The sequence below is a fragment of the Equus asinus genome, chromosome 4, assembly GCF_041296235.1.
Source record: "Equus asinus isolate D_3611 breed Donkey chromosome 4, EquAss-T2T_v2, whole genome shotgun sequence".
NCBI lineage: Eukaryota > Metazoa > Chordata > Mammalia > Perissodactyla > Equidae > Equus > Equus asinus.
The window spans coordinates 112,004,518-112,027,611 of record NC_091793.1 but is presented as its reverse complement, the minus strand read 5'-3'; the positions used below and the strand labels follow the sequence as shown (position 1 = coordinate 112,027,611).

General features: G+C 40.7%; 1 protein-coding gene across 14 annotated transcripts in view; it reads right to left on the bottom strand.

Moving 5' to 3' along the window:
* Positions 1-4,538: 4,538 nt before the first annotated feature.
* RAPGEF4 (Rap guanine nucleotide exchange factor 4) overlaps positions 4,539-23,094 on the bottom strand; it is a 299,972-nt gene continuing 281,416 nt past the window's right edge. For all 14 annotated transcript variants that reach the window (XM_070508109.1, XM_014846624.3, XM_070508107.1 and 11 more), the window contains 5 exons: positions 20,712-20,762; positions 19,834-19,921; positions 19,372-19,436; positions 9,404-9,458; positions 4,539-6,468 (listed from right to left, as the gene is read on the bottom strand). In XM_070508109.1, the coding sequence (XP_070364210.1) occupies positions 6,341-6,468; positions 9,404-9,458; positions 19,372-19,436; positions 19,834-19,921; positions 20,712-20,762 (387 nt within the window). In that variant the 3' untranslated portion in view covers positions 4,539-6,340. The remainder of the gene's footprint in view (positions 6,469-9,403; positions 9,459-19,371; positions 19,437-19,833; positions 19,922-20,711; positions 20,763-23,094) is intronic.

The window sequence follows — 23,094 nt, the reverse complement described above, 5'->3', positions numbered from 1 at the left end:
CCAGGGGCTCTCAGCAGGGGGAAGTGGGGAGTTATTGTGTAATGGGTAGTTTCAGTTTGCGTTGATGAGAAAATTTGGAGATGGATAGTGGTGGTGATTGCACAACAGTGTAAATGTTCTGCATGCTACTGAATTGTACACTCAGGGTAAAAATGGTAAATTTTGCGCTATTTTTTACTACAACAAAAAATTAAAAAGTGGCCCAATGTGGACTAAGTCAGGAGGAGGAATGGTGTTTGAATCAGTATGGGTATCTGGATACACAGTGCTTTTTAATACTTGCCATTATCCACAATTCCTTCTGCACTACCTTTAAGCCTGCACAATAAAGTAATTAAAAAATTAGAGATGACACCATTATGGTAGGGATGCTACCATCAGAAATGCAATCCTCTGCTTCAAGTGCTTCAGTGGCTTCCCACTGCTCTTGGGTAAAAGACGATGCTCCTTTTTTTTTTTCCCTGCATTTTTAAAGATTTTATTTATTTAATTTTTATTGAGTTAATGATAGGTTACAATCTTGTGAAATTTCAGTTGTACATTATTGTTTGTCAGTCATGTTGTAGGTGCACCACTTCACCCTTTGTGCCCACCCCCCACCCCACCTTTACCCCAGTAGCCACTAATCTGTTCTCTTTATCTGCATTTTTAAATTCCTCATATGAGTGGAGTCATACAGATATTGTCCTTCTCTATCTGGCTTATTTCACTTAACATAATTCCCTCAAGGTCCATCCATGTTGTTGCAAATGGGACCATTTTGTTCTTTTTTATGGCTGAGTAGTATTCCATTGTATATATATACCACAGCTTCTTTATCCAATCATCAGTTGATGGGCACTTAGGTTCCTTCCACGTCTTGGCTATTGTAAATAATGCTGCAATGAACTTTGGGGTGCATGGGACTTTTGGAATTGCTGATTTCAATCTCTTTGGATAGATACCCAGTAGTGGGATAGATGGATCATATAGTAGTTCTATTTTTAATTTTTTGAGGAATCTCCATACTGTTTTCCATAGTGGCTGCACCAGTTTGCATTCCCACCAACAGTGTATGAGGGTTCCTTTTTCTCCATAAAGGAAAAACCTCTCCAACATTTGTTACTTTTTTGTTTTGATTATTTTTGCCATTCTAATGGGTGTAAGGTGATATCTTAGTGTGGTTTTGATTTGCATTTCCCTGAAGATCAGTGATGATGAACATCTTTTCATGTGCCTATTGGCCATCCATTTGTCTCTTTGGAGAAATGTCTGTTCATGTCTCCTGCCCATTTTTTGATCGGGTTGTTCGATTTTTTTGTTGTTGAGTTGTGTGAGTTCTTTATATATTATGGGTATTAAGCCTTTGTCAGATGTATGACTTGCAAATATTTTTTCCCAGTTAGTGGGTTGTTTTTTGTTTCAATCCTGCTTTCCTTTGCCTTGAAGAGCTCTTTAGTCTGATGAAATCCCATTTGTTATTTCATTCTATTGTTTCCCTGGTCTGAGAAGACATGGTGTCCAAAAAGATCCTTTTAATACTGACGTCAAAGAGTGTACTGCCTACATTTTCGTCTAGAAACTTACAGTTTCAGGTCTCACCTTTAGGTCTTTGATCCATTTTGAGTTTATTTTGGTGAATGGTGAAAAAGAATGGTCAATTTTCATTCTTTTACATGTGGCTTTCCAGTTTTCCCAGCACCATTTGTTGAAAAGACTTTCTTTTCTCCGTTGTATGCCCTCAGCTCCTTTGTCAAAGATAAGCTGTCCATAGATGTGTGGTTTTATTTCTGGGCTTTCAGTTCTGTTCCATTGATCTATGTACCTGTTTTTGTACCAGTACCATGCTGTTTTGATTACTGTAGCTTTGTAGTATGTTTTGAAGTCAGGGATTGTGATGCCTCCAGCTTTGTTGCTTTTTCTCAGGATTGCTTCAGCAATTCGGGGTCTTTTGTTTCCCAATATGAATTTTAGGATTCTTTGTTCTATTTCTGTAAAGAACGTCATTGGGATTCTGATTGGGATTGTGTTGACTCTGTAGATTGCTTTAGGTAGAATGGACATTTTAACTATGTTTATTCTTCCAATCCATGTACACGGAATGTCTTTCCATCTCTTTATGCCATCATCCATTTCTTTCAGAAACGCCTTGTTGTTTTCATCGTATAGGTCTTTCACTTCCTTAGTTAAATTCACCTCCCCCCCCCAGGTATTTTATTCTTTTTGTTGCAATTGTGAATGGTATTTTGTTCTTGAGTTCTTTTTCTGTTACTTCATTATTAGAGTATAGAAATGCTACTTATTTATGTAAATTGATCCTATACAATGCAACTTTGCTGTAGTTGTTGATTATTTCTAAAAGTTTTCCAATGGATTCTTTGGGGTTGTCTATATATAAGATCATGTCATCTGCAAACAGTGAGAGTTTCACTTCTTCCTTTCCTCTTTGGATTCCTTTTATTTCTTTTTCTTGCTAATTGCTCTGGCCAAAAAAAGACGATGCTCCTTGATAAGGCCTGCGAGGTCTTGAATGCCCTGAGCCCCTCTTAGGGCTCCAGCACATCTTGGAGCCTGCTCAGAGGTGTCCTAAGGCTCCACATCTTGGAGCATACTCACTGGCATCTCAGCACTCTCCGACATCTTGGAGCATGCTCACCGGTGCTCTCTCGGCTCTGCCACAGTAAGCTTTCGGTCTGTCATGCTGCTGAGGTTGTTTCCTGCTTAGAACATATTCCTCTCCTTTCTCTGCTTAGTTAGCATCTTCATCCTTCACAGTTCAGGTCAACCATCACTTCCACAGGAAACATTTCCCCACCTCAGATCAGGTTAAATCCCCCTATTACATGTTCTTGCAACACTATATTCTTCCTTGGAAGTGTTTTTATATTTATTTGTTTGATTATTTGATTAATCTTCTGCGTCTGCCACTAGGTGATAAGCTCCAGGAGCACAGGGACCCTCCATTTTTCTCATCATTGACTCCTGAGCTCACAGAGGCCCTGGCACTCAGTAAGCCCCTCAACCATTATTTGCTGATGAATGAATGAATAGAAAGACAATGAACGCTATCTAATTAAGTTAAAGGTCCTTTTCCAGTCTGTAAGTCAGGGATGCTGTGACCTGCCCATCTAACACCACACTCTTCTTCATGTAGGACAAATAGAGAAATTAAGATTATTCCGAAGCAAGAAATGTAATACATTTTCCATTGACAAGAAAAGGAAAGCTATTCAAGGTAGGGGTTCATTTTTACCACACTGCATATTCTATGCTGATTTTTTAAAAATTATAAGCACAATTTGAAACCAAAATGACATGTCTTTTAATTTTCTCACACTGGTAGCCATTGATCTGCATTCATATTTAAGAGGAAATGCTATTGAATTCAGGAGAAATCTATTTAACCTGCATGCTATTCAAAAATTGCTGGAAAAGCGCAGCTCCTGTACACCGTGCCAGTGACCTTGCTAAGCAGGTATGTTAAATACTTAAATGTATAATTTTCTACAGGCGCTTTCAGTAAAAACATTCTTTCTTCTTTTTCACGTCTTCCAAGCAAACCTCATTATCCTTCTTGTGACCCCGTAGGCATCTCATTTTCTTTTGGCTTGTTTGCAAGTTTTAAAATATTAACTGCATCTCCCACTTCAGGAAGGGTTGCTTGGCTACTACCCTCCCTTTCTAGAGTGTAAATTCTTTTATTTTGCCATCACTACCTTGAATAATGGAGTTTAACGTATTTTTGAAGAAGCGAGGCATAATTAAAAATCTCTTATCTTTATTAAGTAGAGCAATTGTGATTTTCATTCGGAAGACCAAGGGGAATATATATGGGAGAATATGTATTAATTTTGAATAATGTTGAAACTAAATTAAAATAAGGTCATCAGGTGTTAATCACCATGGAACTGGGGGAAAAGAGCTGGAAGACACAGGATACCAGCTTGGAAGTAAGGTCGGAGTAAAGAAGAGTAAACGAGCGAGGATGCTCGAGGGATGGGCTATCAGCTTCATTTGTCAGCTTTTACAGTTACCTACAAAAGGAAACCTATATAATGGTGGAAACTTTGCAGCTGATATTGAGGTCTATGAGATAGGGAAATGCTGAACAATAATGACTTCAAGAAAATTTACTCAGTGATTAAAAAACAATTCTCTAGTACATTCCAGGCATTATGCTCTACTCTGTGGAGGAGAGATAATGCTGCATGAAACAACACCCCTGCTCCTGAGAACCTGGAACTACTACGTAAATGAACATAGAAAGGCCTGTCCCTGCTTTAGTGTTTCTCAAAGTGGGCTTTGACTGTGGGATGTTAAAAGGGATTACAGCAGGCCTTGTCAGAGCCTTTAATGTTAATGAATACTGAGAATCATTTCTAAGAACGGGGTGTATTATACAGTGGTTCCCAAATTTATTTTGAAGATACCATCTTGGGTTTGTCTTTTGCTTTGCAGTTGTGTACCTGTTTTTGGAGGAACAGCTTGTAAACTTGGAGTCTAGTATAGCCTAGAACACACTCTGGAAAAGGCTAACATTAAAGAAGAGAGACATGTCTGGAATTTAAAGAATTTTGGAAATCTCTTTATCAAATATTTACTAAGTGCTTAAATCACTGAGAAATGGTATGAGGCCCCATACCAGGCAGCTCTAAAATCCAGTGCCCTGTCATGGCAGCAATATTCCTAACAGCCAAAAAGTGGAGACAACCCAAATGTCCATCAACTGAGGAACGGACAAACAACATGTGGTATATCCATATAATGGAATATTAGTCAACCATAAAAAGGAATGAACTACTGATACACGCTATAACATGAATGAACCTTGAAAACATTATGCGAAGTGACAGAAACCAGACACAAAAGGCCACATATTACATGGTTCCATTTATCTGAAATACCCAGAATAGCTAAATCTGCAGAGATAGAAAGCAGATTAGTGGTTTCCAGGGACGAGGTGGAGAGGAGAATGAGAAGTGCCTGCTAACAGGTATGGGGTTTCTTTTAGGGATAAAGAGAATGTTCTGGGATTAGATAGTGATGATGATTGTACAACCTTGTGAATATACTAAAAAGCACTGAGTTGCACACTTTAAAAGGGTGGCTTTTATAGTATGTGAATTTTTTTCAATTAAAAAAATGGAGGACCCCACCATACCAAGTGGTTAGCCCTCCCATATTATAGGAATTGAGAACACAACCTTTTCTTGTGAACAATTATATTTAATGAAGATACTAGCTATTATTTACAGAAGATATACATACATACAATTCCTACACATTAAATGTAGCCTAACTGTGAAAACAGGAAAAAAATGTACTCAAAAATTACATACTAAATAAAATAAATAAAAAGTATTTGGCACAATATCTATTATGTAGCAAATAAATAACTCTATACCATTGATTGAATGAACTATTTACAATCTTTTTGAAAGTGCAAAACAATTGCTGAAAATTAAGATATTTGTAGTAACATTTAAGTCCAGAAAAAATGTGTGTGTGTGTGTTTTTTAAATCAGTAACAATAATTGGCCAATAGTAAAGGTCTTTAATGCCCAGGAAAATATTTTAATTTTGAAAAATGTTTTGTGCATATTGTGCTCTTTTGAAATGTTAGTTTTTTATCTTAACGCTGGCAATTTTAAGAACCTTGGAGTTTCTTAGTGGAATTCTTATGTATGTAATCCTGATTTGTAAGTTTAAAAAAGTTACGTTGTAAACATAAATATTATTCTATATATCATTCAGAAATTACAGACCAGTCCTCTCTAAATTACATAAATAGCCATAACGTTTTATAGTAATGTGGTCAGATTCAACCTCCCCACGTTAAGACTATGAAGATGGAAGAACACAGCCTATAATTTGGATTTACATGGATTTCTCAACACCTTCCCAAAACCCCATGCTCCAAATCAAGATGCTGAGTTAAAAATGATGAAACTATACCACCACTGATGTATGCAAATAAATCCCATTTGTAGCACATCTCACCCTGTAAACATTCTTAGAAACAATGACAGGGGCTTAATATTTCTCTTGACAATGTTTCTACCAAACTCTTCATGTGGGTCTTATTTCATGTTTCAGCAAAGAAGATGGCACAATTGGAAATAAAACAGGGTGACTACAAACTGGGGATTCCTAAGCTAGAGTGTGCAAGCTTTATGCAAGTCAAATAATTTCTTCTCTTGTCATGACGCTGGTAAGCTGAATGTAGCTCCAAGATGTCTCAGGATGTGTTTTTGCTTGTTTTGTAGAATTCTCTAGTGACAATACAGTCAGTTGTAGCATAAATGGCATTTTGAAAGATTGTGGACTGGAGGCAAACCATTGTTCTGGGCACTTTAAATGTCTATGGTCGACGAGGCTCTAATCTGTGTGACATCTGTGATAAAGTTCTCTGGTTGTCAATCACATTTAATTGCCGTACATAACTCCGGACATCCTGATGGTTCTTATTAGCTTGAGCTGCATCAGGATCTGTTGAAAGAGAAAAGAGTAGAATTGGCATTGCATAATACACACATATAAGATACAGTTTTATTTTCTCCAACTACTTATTACATTTATCATGGATTCCTGGGTTCCATCAAGACCTTTCAACACACTATATTCATTGAAATGTTTCCACTTGGATGTTTCGTCTCCTCCCTCCTACCTTTTCTTCCCTGGAATCACCTATTTTGATCATTTTCCTTTGTATGGCATGTTGTAAGAAAAATGGCGCCCAATAAAAGTGAAAGGATTGCCTGATTATCGCCCCCGGTTATACACTAAAATTGTTTTCCCTTATCATCCTACCTGTGTCTCACACCCTGATCTCTGTCCCCTTTGATCCAGATGAGGACTAATGGCAAAAGACATAGTTTTCATTAGCTCCTAACAAAAGCACTTACTACCTGGGCTGAACTGAAGCAAGTCAGTGAGACCCGTGAAGTCCGACTCCGCTTGTTACTTGCAGCATTACTGCACAGGTCTTGTGGTCTTAGGAAAAAACCAACTTATGGACTGAAGTCATGACTTCTGCTAGACCTTCGATTCTCTGATGCTGCTTGTTCTGAAATCCCAGTTACCACTATTCTCATCCACTCCCCCAAATATATGAGCCACGGAGCTATCTGAAGTTAACCGATTTCCCTAAAAACAGGCTGAAAGAAGAATCAAATGCCCAGAGCCCTATGCAGGGAATATACATGACTAAGAAAGGCCAAATTTGACAGTGGTGAACTGGAAACACAGGTCCCTTTAGAAGTGACTATCTCCTACATGCTGCTGCCACGTGGGAATCTCCACCCTGAGAAGCCAGATTTTGTTTTTCCAGAGAAATGAGAAATCTGAATTTCTTCCCCAGAAGTCTCCCAATTTTTTAATGGTGACATTATTTCAAAATAAAAGGGAAAAAAAAATGCTCTGTTTAGACCCAACACCTCTGCCATGGTGTGTGGGCTGCCTCTGCCCTGTGGATCATGGGTGTGGGGCTCTCGTCCAGTGGGATCTGGGAGTGGCTGAGCCCGAGACTGGACTCTGGACCAGTGTTCTCTCGGCCATAGTGCACTGCCTTCTGCAGTCCATTTGCTCTTCTTTGATCCACACACCACTCCCAAAGACAATCAGAATGCCATCTGCTTAGCGGGCGAAGGGGAGTGCTGCAGGTCTGAACACAGAAAAGCAGAGAGAAGATACAAAGGCCCCTTCTCGCTCTTAGAAGAAACTCATCAGTATAATTATCACATATAAATAATACCACAGTGTTTAATTTCCTCGCTTCTCACTGGCAGTGTACTCTACATGTACAATATACTGTAATTACATTGTACATATTCCCACAATGTTTATGAATCTATTCCTATAGCTTTATCTATAGATTGTTGACTTCAGAGCTGAGCAGCTGTTGTTTACCAGCAGTTACTGATAACGTCAACAAATGCAGTGGAGACTTTTATACATACATATAATTTCTCCCCCCACTTCTCTAGGAGAAGATGGAGAAGACTATACACTTTACTTCCAAAGGGGCTTATGGAACAAAACATACTCTATTACGGTTCTTCTGTGGTACTTGGACCTCACTGAGAACCTTCTCAAGGCTATGAATCCTCTCAGGCACACAAAATTTTGTGTTTAATTTCAGGAATTTCCTGGATTCCCCTGAAGGGCCATGGATTCTAGATTAAAAACCCCTGTTGCAGACTGGCATCACTTATATATTCTCATATTCACTTGTATAACTGCTTTATGACCATGTCTTTATACGTATAGTAAATTAAAATTACTAGATGAAGCGATATGAGACACTTTCATCCTGGCAGAATCCACATACGAATGGTTGATGATGTGCAAGACTATTCTCATTTTGGAAGAAGTGGAGGCACAATCATTTGAATCAGTTTTTTAAAGGTCTACTTGCTCCCCAAGTCAAGATTATTTTTCCTAGATTTTTTCCCCTTATACATTAAAGAATGAACATTTAGCAGTTCTGGCATCCCTTGTTAGCAAACCCTCGCTTTGGGCCAGTCCTGTGCTAGGAAGAGTAAAAATAGCTCTGATTAATCAAACGAGAAACTTTTAGTCTCTTAGCACTACGTTTATTGGAAGGGATGGCACTGCTGGCTTCACGGGCATGGCCATGTCAAATTATCATGTTGACTTACTGAGCCAAATGACTTCAAGTGACTCATACAATGAAGTTGGCAAGAAAATTTACAGGGGCCACCTTCTTACTCCCAGCCCAGCTTGAGGGAGCCAAAACTCCACCCTCACCAAAGCCCCAGCCCAGAGGACACAGTAGCACTGGTCCGGCACGATGATCTGGTGCTGTGATGCAACTTAACTCCCAACAGTTTAAAACTGTTATTTATTATTAGTGACAGTTTTATACTAAAGCATTCTATTATGCCAATTATTGTGCTATATGTTCAGATTTAAGAAGAGCACCTTAAATTCACCTGGGAATACTAAAAAAGAATATGAATTCCTGCTATGGGACCTTTCACAAATGTGCTATACACATTAATGCCTCCTTGCAACACCCCAAGAGACAATAAATATTATCTTCCCCAGTTTATAAACGACAGGATTGAGTCATCAAGAGTTGACGTGAGTTTCTCAACATCAAGCAGTGAGTCATAAAGAGAGTTGGTCTGAGGCAGGACTTGTTGGCAATCACACCTTGTTTGTCTCTAGCCACACTGGAAAGAGCAAATGAATCCTCTGTAAGTTCATTCATAAAATATTATTTTTATGGTTATTTTCTAGTTTCCTTAAACTCAAGGCCCCTATCACATGGAATTCGTGGTCCAAAGTGTCTCTGACACAATCAGATACTGTCCAGACTTCTAGAATGTCTCAGTAGCCTCATTAAGAAGGACTTAATCACCAAGATCCATATTGCAGCAGGCAGCAGCTTTGAACTTACTGAAGGGTTGGCTCCTGCAGTATCTCACTGTTCTGGCAGTATTTGCAATCATGCGCTAAAAAGAATAAAGAAAAAAGAAAGACAGAAATGCAAGTAAGCGTAGTGTATAATCCAAAAGGAAAACAAACCATTATTTATTTCAGCAATACCTGGGACCACGAAAAACAGCCTGTTCTGCGATGCTGACTATCTGGAGGCAACTGGTTGATGTATAACTGGTTTAACTACTTGAAAGAGGCACCCACACTCGCACATACAAGGCATTCTCCAGGCGAGGAATACTAACGGCATAACTCTAGTCTGGTTGTTTGCTTGCTCCCCTGGACATAAAAAGCAGCGTGTCATTCCTGACTGCTTTTTATTCCTCAGGACTAGTTTTCACCAGCCCTCCTTGAGGTCGCTGCAAAATTTATAAGAGAATTTGTAATTATCCTGGGCTTGGAGAAGGGTTAGCTTGTCAAGTTCCTCACAGTGAACAGGACTCCGTAATGAGGTATTAGATTGTACTCAGCAGTCATAGTCAAAATGTTCTACCTGCGCATTTTGCTAGACACTATGCATTACTGAGATTTCTAATCTTCTAGCAAAAGTGTGTGCTTTAATGTTAATCTTAATGATTTGATTTCCTTCCCCCTCCCTCCTTCCTTCCTTTTTCTTCCTTTCTAACACTACCACATGCACAGGGGAGAAAATCAGGAAATTCAGAAAATGTTAAGAGCAAAGTAAAAACCACTTAGAATATCACTTCACAGAGTAACTTCATTAATATTTTGGTATATTTTCTTCTAAGACCTTAAAATAAATATATAAAGGCCTATTTTTCAAAAAACTGAAGTCATACTTTACAGATTTTTGTTTTGAATTTTTTCACAGGGCATTGTGACTATTTTCCATGCCATTTGCATTTAAAATATTTTTCAAATGAGTAGGCATTCAATCCCATGGATAGATCACACTTTATTTAACCTTCGTTAATTTTGTCGTTAAGTGATCTTCTTAATTTCTTTGTAAAATGTTTGGTTGCCATAAAGACATATAAGGGAATCTTTTATAACTGCACTCAACTCAGTTAAAAACAAAAGAAGAAAGGAGAACGAAAATGAAGGACAGAAATACAAGGAAAAACATCAGTGAGACCCAAGTACCATTTCTTAGCCAGGGTGTGCATTTCTTGCTCATGTTATGTTAGCAGTAGCTGGAACCCCAGTCTCTGTGTACTGAGTCAGGACACCTTTGCTGTTCAGACTTTAAAGGGGGTCCTGCAGAGATGGTGGATTAATTCTAACACTGGCAGAAAACTGATAAGGCTCCAGCTGGGAAAAGAGATTTTTTAATCTTTGAGGGCTATGTAATTCCAGTCCTTGCTTTCTTCTCTCATGGACCCTTGGCCTGCCAAAGTATAGAAAATGACTTTGAGAAAGCTTATATAGTGTTAAAAAAAATCAACTTATTTGGCAGGAAAAGAATTTATAGAATAGTCAAAGCTTCACAAATATATCCACGTGAACATTCATAACACCTCGCTGAATACTACTGCTTCGAGGACACTGGCAAGCATTAAGAGACATGTGTCTGTACTGGGTAATTTCTCATACACAAAGAGGCAATCGGAAAAGTTCGAACTTGACTTTCATAAAGGATCCTAAAAACCAGCATGTCTGTTGATCAGCATGAGAAATATATTACAAATACCTCCAAGAAAATGTAACATACAATGTATAATTAGCCTCTGATATACGGAGCCCTGAAATAAACAGTCACTATGGTAATTTTCCCGCTAATTTACTTTAAGTTGTTTTTTCACATCTCTAAAGGCGTTGCATCCGAAGGGCACTAGTATATTCCATGCAGAATTATTGTAATTCTTCAGATATTGAATGGCGTGTAATTACTGACAACCCTGGGAAATGCTGCCAGTATGCCCCTCTGAAGAATAATAAAACAATTAGCAGGGGTCAGAAACCTCTTCCTATACCATTTTGTCGGGAGTAATTGTTCTGCTTTTTAGTTTTGAAAGCTAAAACATTTCATTCTGACTTTGGTTTCAGACTACTCTTTACAGCTATACTCCGAGGCTTCATAATTTTTAGCTCATTATGTAGTTTAAAATGTGAGAACAATTGTTTAAATCAGTAATTTCCAGCTCTGGGGTTCATTCTACCTTTCTACGTCTTTGATTAATTTTAACAATGGTTTTAATTTTGACATATCCTTTTTAATTGTCCTTGAAGATAACTTCAGTTTAACTTTGAAATCCAAATCTGGCTTTGCAACGAGGTCCCTTCTCTTCCTTTGTGAGGTCTGCACAATAATGCTGTAATATGTGAACCCTCAGTAACAGTGTGCGAAACCCACTAGGATTGCTGGTCAATGCATAGTTACAGAATGCGTGCACAAGGTCAAAGAAGGGTTAACTTGATATTTTAACTCCACCCTCTTTTGGACTCAGTGACATACGCAATATTTAATATGCTACTGACAACAACCCCCAACCACAAGGCACTTTCCTGAGCCACTGAAAGAGACTTCAGAAGTCCCCTCTTCAGCGGTCTCCCGGGTGCCTGACCCCTTTGATAGCCTGCTTATAAACAGTGGCTTCCCACTGTTTGGATGCATCCAGCCACAAGGACCTCATTAACTCCAAGGACAGCCCCTTTCATTTTTAGACATTTCTGACTATTAGAAATTTTTTGATCATTTTGGGTCAAAGTCTTTTTCCCTCTGCTTGTCACCCAGTGATCCTCCTTCTGAGCTCTGGAGCCACAAAAACATGTTTAGTTTCTTTTTAACAGGACGATCCTTCAAATACTTGAAGAAGACTACCAGAGATATTTTCCCAATCCCAAGTCTTTTCTGGTTCAGCCTAAATATTCCCATTTTCTTCAACAATTTTTCATAAGATGGTTTTGAGTCTCTTCTGAACAGCCTCGCGTGTGGTGCCCTAGATGAGGCCAATCACAGAGTGCAGAAGAATTATCACTTTCCTTCCTTGATCTAGATGATGATACATGTGTAAGTCACATTTTTAAAAAAGTCACTTTGCTGACATCTGTTGAACTAATAGTGAATGAAGCCTCTCAGCCTATTTCACTGAGCTGCCCTTTGGATGCAGGTCTTTCTCTGTAGATATGCAGCTGATTTCTTGGACCAAAGTGGAGGATTTTGCATTTATATCCACTAAAACCCATCTAGTGAGAGTCTTCCTAGCCTTCTGCAGACTGAAACCTCGTGTGTTATTTGTCATAGCAGACGGCTGCTTATTTGTTGGTGCTCTCAGTTAAGGCTGCCAGAAACTAAGGTGAAAGACACACAGCCTTTATTATCCAACTGCCACCACAGGGATCAAGCCAAAAATTACACCCTAGGCTCCGCGGTCCTGCCGGAGCAGGTTGGCCTGCCTGGAGCAGGCCAGGTAACTTTCCTATAACGCCAGGTCAGTGGGAAAATACCTGATTACTCCAAGGGAGAGCTTCTCGTCTTTTTTTCCATCCCAGCAAACCTGAGGTTTATGACACATTCCATGAGCAACTGGCTTATTAAAGCAGCGATTTGTAATCCAGGGGCAAAGCGAGGAGAACAGCCTCCCTTGGAAGGCACCCTGAGTCAGTGTAGGTGGACAGCGTGGACCCCCTTTCCATACCTGACCTGATTCTGATCCACCCCACCCCCTGCTCAGACTCTCCACCTTGGAGTCTGCTCATCAGACGGCCCTCAAGGACTCCAGCCAAGAAAACAGTCCACAGGGAGAAGGCCAGGCTTCCCCTTGGGATTCCACATTTTAAATTTCACACAGCCGCCATTTTTCTTGGGACGAATTCTAAATTACTAATTTAGAAGTTAGTAATTTACAAATTCTATAAGTCTTCAGAGCTTATTTGCAAAAATAAATATATTCATTCAGTTCCTCACCTATGGGGCTGAGCGATGGACCCAACTGAAAGCTGAAGAATTTCCCTCAGGACTTGAAGTCACGGAGGGAGGCTTAGAAAGGAAAAATGAGGTGAAATGCACGTGAAGGACTCTGTAACTATCCTCATGTAGTTATTTCTTTCTTTAGCTGAAAACAGAGTGACTCAGAGTAGGTGTCCTTCCTAGGGCCTGAGTTGCAGAGTGACCCGTACAAAGCTGCCGTCCAGAGGAAGGGGCAACAGCTGTCCACACCCAGCCTGGCACAGGCAAGAGGTCGTAAGGCTACAGTCCCAAGCTCTGATGCAAGTAATTCCCTTGAATCCAATGACGTGTCAGAGGGGCCTCTTCTCAGACTGGGCCCTTGGGGCCTTGGCCTCCCCGTTTAGCTTTCTGTAGCGCCCTCCCCTCAGGAGTGGGCTGGCCAAGTGCCACCTTCTCTCCTATTCAGACTGTGGATAACCCACGAGGCCTTTACAGCCGTCTCCAGCTTTTCTGGCCAGCTCTCTACTGGCTCTTGTTCGCTGGGTCCTGGCTCTCCCTTAGCTCTCCCAATGATGCTGAAGAGGAGCCGACGCTTATGCCTGTGTTTCAAGTTCAGACCGGCAGGCCCTCGAGGCAATGCCACAGTGCACTGTCAACACTCTCGCAATCACACACTTGCAGAGCCTCCCTCTTCTCAGGCTTGGCTGCCTCTCTGCTCCGAGCCCCTTGAGGAGCTGCTCCCAGACCTCAGACCTCTGCTGAACGCCTGCTCTGAACAGTTTTTGTCTTTCCTTCTCTTGCGCCTTGCGATCTTTGCCATTCTTGTTCTTAATACTTGCCAGATTTCTTCTTCTTTTCTTATTTCTGCTCCTACTGATTTGGTTCTGCCCTTGTCTGTATGTCTATCAAATATGGGATCTTGGTCAATTATTCCTTGCCTAGCATGTGTAAAACCACATTTACACTATCTGATTATTTCACTCAGACCCTCACATATTTAAGATAAAAGTTTTTTTCCCCACAAAAATATCTGGAAATACACAGTCTCTCACCTATAAAGTTTGTGCCTGTGATAGGAACCAAGTGGAGTTAAGTGCACAGTAAGGACCAGAGATAAGAGATAAAAAGGCCCAGTTGCTGAGCCAGCCTTCACCACATGCATCATTGATGAAGAACCCTGAGCCCTGTTCCCTAGCTATGGAGTTTTAATATCTAAAAGGTGTGTGACACACAGATACACGCATGTAACACATACGATGCTCATGGTATATTGTACATATGGTAGCCATGGGACATGGTAGTTCAGGTGCCTGTCCAGACACATGCAGAGTGCTGTGTATCTCTGCCCTCAGGGAAGGACACTGAAGGACAGAGGCAGCACCACAGTGAGCAGGGGCATAGAATAATGTCCAATTAGGAAGAGAAGGCTAAGGGAGTCATCTTGCCTAAAGTATCAGTAACGCAAAATGCTTGGGACATTCTGCTTAATCAAATTTTCTAATGAAATAGAAAATACTCCTGGATTAAATCTTTGTTACATAAAATCCTTTAAAAATGCTTTATGCATTGTCTAATCTCACTGAGTCCAAAACTAGAATATGATTGGGCTATTCTTTTTTGTGTGTGTGAGGAAGACTGGCTCTGAGCTAACATCTGCGCCAATCTTCCTCTATTTCATGTGGGATGCTGCCACAGCATGGCTTGCTGAGTGGCGCTAGGTCCACATCGGGGATCTAAACCTGTGAACCCTGGGCCGCCGAAGCAGAGCGTGTGAACTTATAACAAATATATCTTGCATGTTGATAATGTGCCAGACACATTTTTGGGTGCTGGAGAAATATCAGTAAACAGAACAGATAGGATACCTGGTCTAGGACACTTCCACTCTAGTGAGGAAGACAGACCATGAAGGGGCAAGTAAAGAAGATCACCTCAGATTGTGGACCGAGCTGTCAAGGCAAGGTTCTCTGTGTGAGAGGGCTGGGTGGGGAGGGGAGAGGAGTGTTTGAAGGGCGGTCGGGGAAGACCGTTCAGAGGAGGGGACACACAAACTGAGACCCGAATAATGAGAAGGAGCCAGACAGGTGAAGACCGGGGGAAAATTTCAGGCAAAGGTAACAGCTAGTGCAAAACCCTGAGGAAGGAAGGAAAAGAAAGAAGGTTGTTCACACCAACTTGGACTGAGTACAGAGAAGATGAAGCGTGAGATGAGGCCGGACGGGTGCTCAGGGTAACAAGTCTGGATTTGATTATGTTATGTCATTGTATTTAATAGGGTTTTACTTTCCTCTGATACAGCTGCATGAAGTTACCTCTCTTTGCATTTTTCTTGACATCTCTTTTATTACTATTGTGAACTAGTTTTTATATCTTTTGTTGCTTTTTAATATTTCATGTGTTTATGTTTTATCCTCTCAACTGCATATAATCTCCTAAAGGCTAAGAACTACTTTTTGGGTTTCTTTCTATTTCCTAGTAAAATTCTTTGCCTGGACACTCTAAACATATTGTCTGGCTTTGAACCATAACCTTTGGAAGATCTGCATTTAGACTGGTTTGTGAATTCTATATAAAGAAGTAAACTTTCCAAGTCCTCTTGTACATTTCTGTTGTATTGGAAGGGTCTGGGAATTGGGTGGATTCGAACATTTAGATTTTTACTTGGAGATTCTTTTTTCCATAGCCTGATAAAGGTCCAGTGCTCTCTCTATGAATCTTATAATGATATTATTGGTGATAGAAAACATATTGTTGATAATTATGAAATAGCATGATTAGTGATACAAAAATAAAAGAATTCAAAACATTTCCTTAATGAATTAGTTTCTGTTAATGTTTCTAGAAGCATAGAAGTTTGCCCTATACTTCTCATTACAAATAAAATGACTATCTTAAAATAATATTCATAAATAAATACACCTAAATATGGGTACGTGTGAAATAGAACCAACCTCCTAATACAGTAGCAACCATGGCTATCAGCATGCTTTATGCAGCCTGGGATAGTGGCAGCCGGCCAGCATATTATCCTCTAATCCATTGCTAGTCTACCTCCTAAATGTTATAAATATTCATGTATGCCATAGAAAGCTACAAAGGGCTTTATTCAAACATTTTTTTGAATACTCCTTTATGTTTCCCCCAAATGAAAGAATGTCTGCTTTTCTTTTTTTTGCATATGGATCAGAGTGTGAATTCTCTTTTGTTCATACTCATAAATCCTGAAAACCAATATGCAACAAATTCTCTAATCCTCATTTCGTACCTCAAGGTTCAAAATAAAAACACTTCGGGTTGGCATGGTAGTTTGCTGTGACTGTGCAATGTGCTGCCACCAAGAAAAGGCTTCTGTGTTCCTGGCTACCCTAGTGACTTCTGCCCCTGGCAGGGGCTCCCTTTCGGGATACAGCTTACCAGCCCCACAAAGGCTGCCAGCTCTGCTCACCACCTTGGCCTTGCTGATGAATGACTCAAAAGCGGCATGGACTTCAACCTGAAAAGGGAGACGCATCCTTCCCCACGACACATGGGACGAACGGCAGCCACTAGTGGGGTGGTGGTGTGGGGGCAGAGGGGAGCTAGTTTATGAAGAGAAAAGGTTGGAAAGTTGGCAACCAGTGCTGGGTTAGTCAAAGTCAGGTTTAAAAAAACATAATCAAATCTTTTTGAAATTCCATTTCATCTTCCAGGAACATCTAACTCATGGAAGGGCAACTGTAAAATTAAACTTTCCCATGGTGTGATTTATCAAATTAAAGAAAATTTATAGTTGCCAGAGCAAAGAACTAACAGCACTCTTTCACTATCCTTTCTCTCCTCTTTCATAGTAACAGAACCCCCTAATTTATAGTGAGGCACGTAGATGCTCAAAATGAGGGCTACATATTCTAACTGTCCTTTCATGTGACTAAGTTTCTGGCTAATAAAATGTGTGCCAAGTGGTGAGAGTAACTCCAGGTCGTATCCTTGCAGGAAAGAAGCACGTCTTCACCTTTTCCCTTTAGGTCTAGCTGGAATGAGGTCATGGTGGTCTGCCATCTTGGACCATACAGACGGTGAAATCGCAAGAGAGAAGAAGCCTAAAACCTTGATCCCTTCCTGAAGCAAAACTACCAGACATGCTTGGACCTTTAAGTTAGAAAGAAAGAAACTTATCTTGCTTAAGCCATCAGTAATTTAGGTGTCCGTCATTGCAGCTGAATTGCCAACTTAGCTGTTCAGTTGTTTTTAAGAAAAGTGGACTTTTTCTGAGAGTAGGGTGTGAAGGACCTCTCTCCTCACTGCTGGGCAGATGAGAATCCACTGCTATGGGCATGCAGTGCAAAAAGGGGAAGGGGAGCTCTCTTAACACCCGCCGAATATGATCTTGACTTTTCCTTTGTAGGTTACGGATGTGACACCAAGATCTAAAGGCCCAGATGAGACAACTTTGGCCCTCCTCGACAGATATTTCTGCTGTTCTTGTTCGTTCTGTTTAGCTAACTTTAAAGATCAAAAGTTTTTAAGCTCTTTCAACTCTTCAGGAAACTCTGACTTCTATGCCTCTGTGCACATATATTTTACAGTCAGATGGTTGGCTTTGCCACCTCTCTGCATTTCTGCATAAGTGATCCGGAAGGTTCTTTACCTACTTGCTAAATCTTTCCTTTCTGGAAAACAAGCCTTTCTTTTGAGAAATCAGGGAAATATGTTTAATTCTCCAGACTAATAAGTGAGCAAAGAATGCTTTTCACTTTGATCAAAGAATTATTAAAATGACACAGTAATAGAGATGTTCAAACCTGCCCTTGGTGTAGGCAGGGGGTGGAGAGGAAGACTGCTGAGAAAATATTTGCCCTCTTGTATAGAGTGTCTTTGAAGAGTGAGGACTCATGGGCTTTTCCTAAGAAGCTTAAGACACGGGAACCAAGTGCCCAGCAACTGCTGCACTTCTTTACCAGGCTGGGGTCTGCAATAAGCTCATTCCCAAAGCCGAATGGTGTGATCCTTCTAAGATTACTGCAGGATGTCTGACATTCTCCTGGACTCATACCTACTAGCTGGATTTCAAGAAGCAATTAGAAGAACAGTTTTCTGATAAGAATTCTATAGCACTCTATGGCTTACAGGAATACTTATATACTCTGGACCCTCCAACAAACTCCAGAGATGGATGGAGCAGGTGTGATGCCAATTTTCTGTTGGGGACACTGACCCACAGAGAAGTTAAGGGACAGCTACAAAGTGATGAAGCTGAGAATGGAACCTGATGTCTCCTGAGCTTTTCCTGCAGCCTCCCATTCACCCCTGCAAACCACTACCCAGGGCAGATGCTCACCCACACAGAGATAACACTGTGACATCCATCCAGGATGCAGCCAGAGGATTTAGAAGACAATGGAGCATTCCATTAACATGAACTATGTAGCTAAAGAAAGGTTTTGGCAAGACCTGCCTTATTGCTTCACAGAACATAAGAAAATAAACTGCAAAGTACCTAATGCCAGATAACACAGCTTTTTTTGGGGAGGTGGGTGGCTGGAAAATACTGAATATGTACCAGTTCTGCATCTGTTATTTAAAAAAATTTAGTTTTTGGTTATGAAGATTTCCAAGTTCCCTCTCTGAACTTGGGTGAACTTTATTGGGATAAGTAACACATCTTTCCATTAATACTATATAACAGAAATCTGCTATAGAGCTACCTTTTACGTACATGCACTAAAGTCAGGCTCAGCAGATAGACATTTCAAAGGCATCCCGGGGCAGTCTAGCTCCATAAACCTTACAACAAAACAACAACATGGAAGTCACTCTGGAACATTCGTGCATTTTAGCAACAGGCAGTCAAGGACGAACCACACAGCATAAAAGCTAGCTGCTGCTGTGAGCCGCAGCACAAATACTATTCGATTTCACAAAAGAGAACTGACAGACTAAAATAGGTAGCCAATTTGAACCGAATATTTCAAAACTCCTTTATGCGTAACTACCTTTTTAGCATGGCAGCATATATGGAAATTATTTCCTTTATTAGTACAAATGCAAATTTCATTTAAAAAAAAACATTGTGGTTAAGGTTATAACACCGTACGTACCATTTTTTCAAAGTTTACTAGATTGTCAATGAACGTCTTGTTCCCCTCATGAGTAAATGTCATATCTGCAAAGAAATAAAAGTCACATTCCAATCACTAACAGAAATATGTCATACTAAGAAACCACAATAGCACCATCAGATTATGCTGGAGGATTTGCATAACACTGCAGTTGAAAAAAGCTGATAATAGTTCCTTTTATGTTAGGTGTTTAACTTTCTAAAGCACTTTACCTGAGATTAGTAAAATTTCCCAACTAACTGTCTGTTTCACCATCAAGTCTTCCAAATCCTGAATCCCTGCTCCTCCAATACCCTCCCCACCCCTTTCAGAAAAGCCGGGGCTGAGAGGAGATGAAGAAGGTGGAAGGGTGAGCTCATTCTTCCCAGAGAGCTCAACCTGATGAGGCTCTTGTTCATTTTCTTCCCCACACACCTGGCCTGTGCATCTCCCTAGAATTACCTTTAATGAGCAAAGGCATGAAGGGGATGAGAGGGGGGTCCAGCTTAGCTACGGTCAGCCGGTAGGCCCTGTGGTTTCTCGAAGGATCCTTTAGAGAAACAGAGAGATGCTGGTTAACGACTAGTGACACATACTCCACCCCCTCTACCTCCCAACGCACCCAGCCTGGGCATGCCACAATCAGGCAGTTTTGAATCAAGTGTAGCCACAAAAGAAAGGTAGACGCGATTAAACAAATAGATTTTTGTTTCAAAACAACCTCCCGTATGACATGAAAATAATTTGCTTTTGTTTGCTTTCTCGTTTGAAAGGGATATCTGCCTACAGGGATCAAGGGTAGAGATTTCCTGTGGGAGCACGTAGGAGATGGGTAAAGCAAACTCCAACCACAAGATTCCCCTTCTCCCGAAGCTCAGTTTCCTTCCTGGGAGCTCAGATCACCCTCCTCTCTGCCTTGCACAGCCAGACCCGACTTGCCCTCTCTGAACCCATCCCATCCCTCCTGCCAAGTTCCACTCACCCCTTTTCTGTCTGTTAACACCTCCCAGCCAATGGGGAAAAATAATTTTGGCAAGCCAAGGAAAATGCAGCTTCTAACCCATAGCCAACCTGTGCTAGACAGAAAGGATCCTATTATATTGCTTTTCTTAGTTACACAAATTGACCTTATGTGGGACATAAGTCCTCTTTAAGTTAGTTCCTGAGGGTGCCATTCATTAGGCAGACATGCTTGTTTTAGCAGCACTAAAACGGGATCATAAACTTCTTAAAGTCATACAAGGACAGATAAAATTCCTGAAATGAGAACTTCAATTCAGCTAATCAGAAATTGGATTAATGCAGACAGTGAACAGAATAAAGGAGCCACTGTCACTTACCATTAAGCTTTCAAACTCCGCATAGAACTTCTTGAACTTGCTTGGCAGTTTCTGTTAATGAAATGAAAATGCCACCCTCATATGTCAGAGTCAATATCTGGATTTGTATCATGTGTGACCATTTCTAGGGGAAATGTATTGCTTTTGGCTCTTAATCAAACATCTCTAAGACAGGCCAGACTGTAATCCATCTTGTCATTTGAGGATAATCTTCTGGAATATAGAGAACTTGCCTTTTAAGAGGCAGAACCTAGTTGAACCAAAAGTAACTATGGATGCTTTGGTCTTACTGCTTTTATACTGTTCTCTGAAATGGATTATTCATAAAGAAGATTGCATTCACAGATGACAAGTGGTTTGGAAATACACCACCCCCCCAACCCCCTTTTTAAACTCTCTGATTTTCAGAATTAGGAATTTAGACCAGAGGATGTTAGGATCACAAGTTTTGGAAACTATCTATTTTGACCTCCTTCTCCCTTACAATGTAAGCTATATGAGCACAGGGATTTTTATCAGTTTTGTTTATTGCTATATCCTCAGTGCCTAAAAGAGTGTCAGGTACATAGTAAGTGCTCAGTGAATGTTTATTTGAATAGATTAAACCTAGGTTTTATAGATGGAAGAAATTAAGCCTCACAGTTTAAATTGACATGCCCAAAGTCACACAGCTGATGATGGTCAGGGCCTCTGTAATTCACATCACCTGCCTCTTATATGCTCCACACTTTTCTACATAAACATTTCTCCCTCATGATTTCCCTGCCCTGCTATAATACAAAAATTGATAGTTCTATCAATTTAGTAACTTCTCACGTTTATATTTTGGCACACGCTTCAACACCATTGACTATTCCTATATATCCACACCAGTAGGTTAACACTGAATCATCTTTCAATCTGTTGGTTCTCACTTTGCTCAGATCCTGAGCTTTTAGTAAAGCTCAACATTTCTCTTCTGACAGGGCCACACCAAGATGGAGCAGCATGATGTGCTTCTCATCCTGAGACTGTGGAAGTGGTGACCAAGTCCCGGGCCTCGGAGATCCCCAGCTCAGCTCTGCTTCGCACAGTGAAGTCTACTGTCAGCAACCACTTCACCGGTCAGGCCTCTGCAATGGCTGAAAAGGTCCTCTCTCCTCCTTGTCTCTCATATCCGAATCAGTTTGTCATATTCCCATTTAAACATTGTAAAAATCTTATTTTGTTTCTAGGAACTAGTCTCCTCCGTATCCTCCAGGCTCATTTTCCTAGCACCTCTCTTCAAGTCAGGTTTCAGGGCAACCTGATATCCTTGCTCAGAGGGAACGTCCAAAGGGATGAAAGCTGGGATGGGCATCAAGGGACGCAAAGCTCTCACCCCACACGAGGATCCAAACCACCATGTCAGGCGATAACTTCCCATGAACACAGACTGCCTTTAAAATTAGGACTGAATTACATTTTTGGTTAGATCTCTGTCACTCTAGTTCTCTTTCTTTACTTAGCTAGCTTTTGGCAAACGCAGGAGATCAAATGGTAATAAAAACTTTTGTTGGCCTTAATACTATCCTCCATCCGTACCCTGTGCTTCCAGAGCAGTGGTTCTCAACTAGCGACAATTTTGCACTGCCCTCCCAGGGGACATTTGATAATGTCTGTAGGCATCTGCTGTCCTCACAGCTGGGGTGGGGTGAGGTGACAGGTGCTACTGGCATATAGTAGGTAGAGGACAGGGATGCTGCTAAGTATCCTACATCACAGGGGACAGCCCTCCACAACAAAGAATTATCCTGCCCAAAATGTCAATACTGCCAAGGCCAAGAAACTCCACTCTAGGTTATTCCTCCCATTTGCTTTATCTCAGACTGGCCTTTCCCCTCTATTTTGAATTATTCCCTTTGCCATGTGGCTTAACTACTTTCTGCTTTGATCATGGGCAGTTTCACATGTGTTCCATAGCTCTGGGAGGTCAGGCACTGTTTCTCACGCTGCTCATGCCGCCATCATGGTACTCACTGGAGTTGTATGAGAAGCCCTTGGGAGGTTCTTGGCAAGTACAGGTAGATAAACCAAAATCAAAGATGCTTATGAATAAAAGCTCTTCCTACAGAATGATATAATTACATTTCATCTTAAAAAATAAAGGCTGGCAAATGATGAAAGGTTAATTTTCTCTTTTCAGCAACATGCAAGGATGAAAACAGAAGCTCACACACTGGGGTACTCCTTCCTATTCCCTGTGAAACTGAAGGACTGGTCAATTAGCTCTCTCCCTTTGCTACCTGTACCCTCCCCCCCTTCCCAAGCAGCCTCCTGTTTTTCTCTTTAGACCAGGAAAGGGGACTCTGATAGTGTTTCCCACATGCTATGGCCTTAATATCTGCCTGCTGTTATGTGGTAC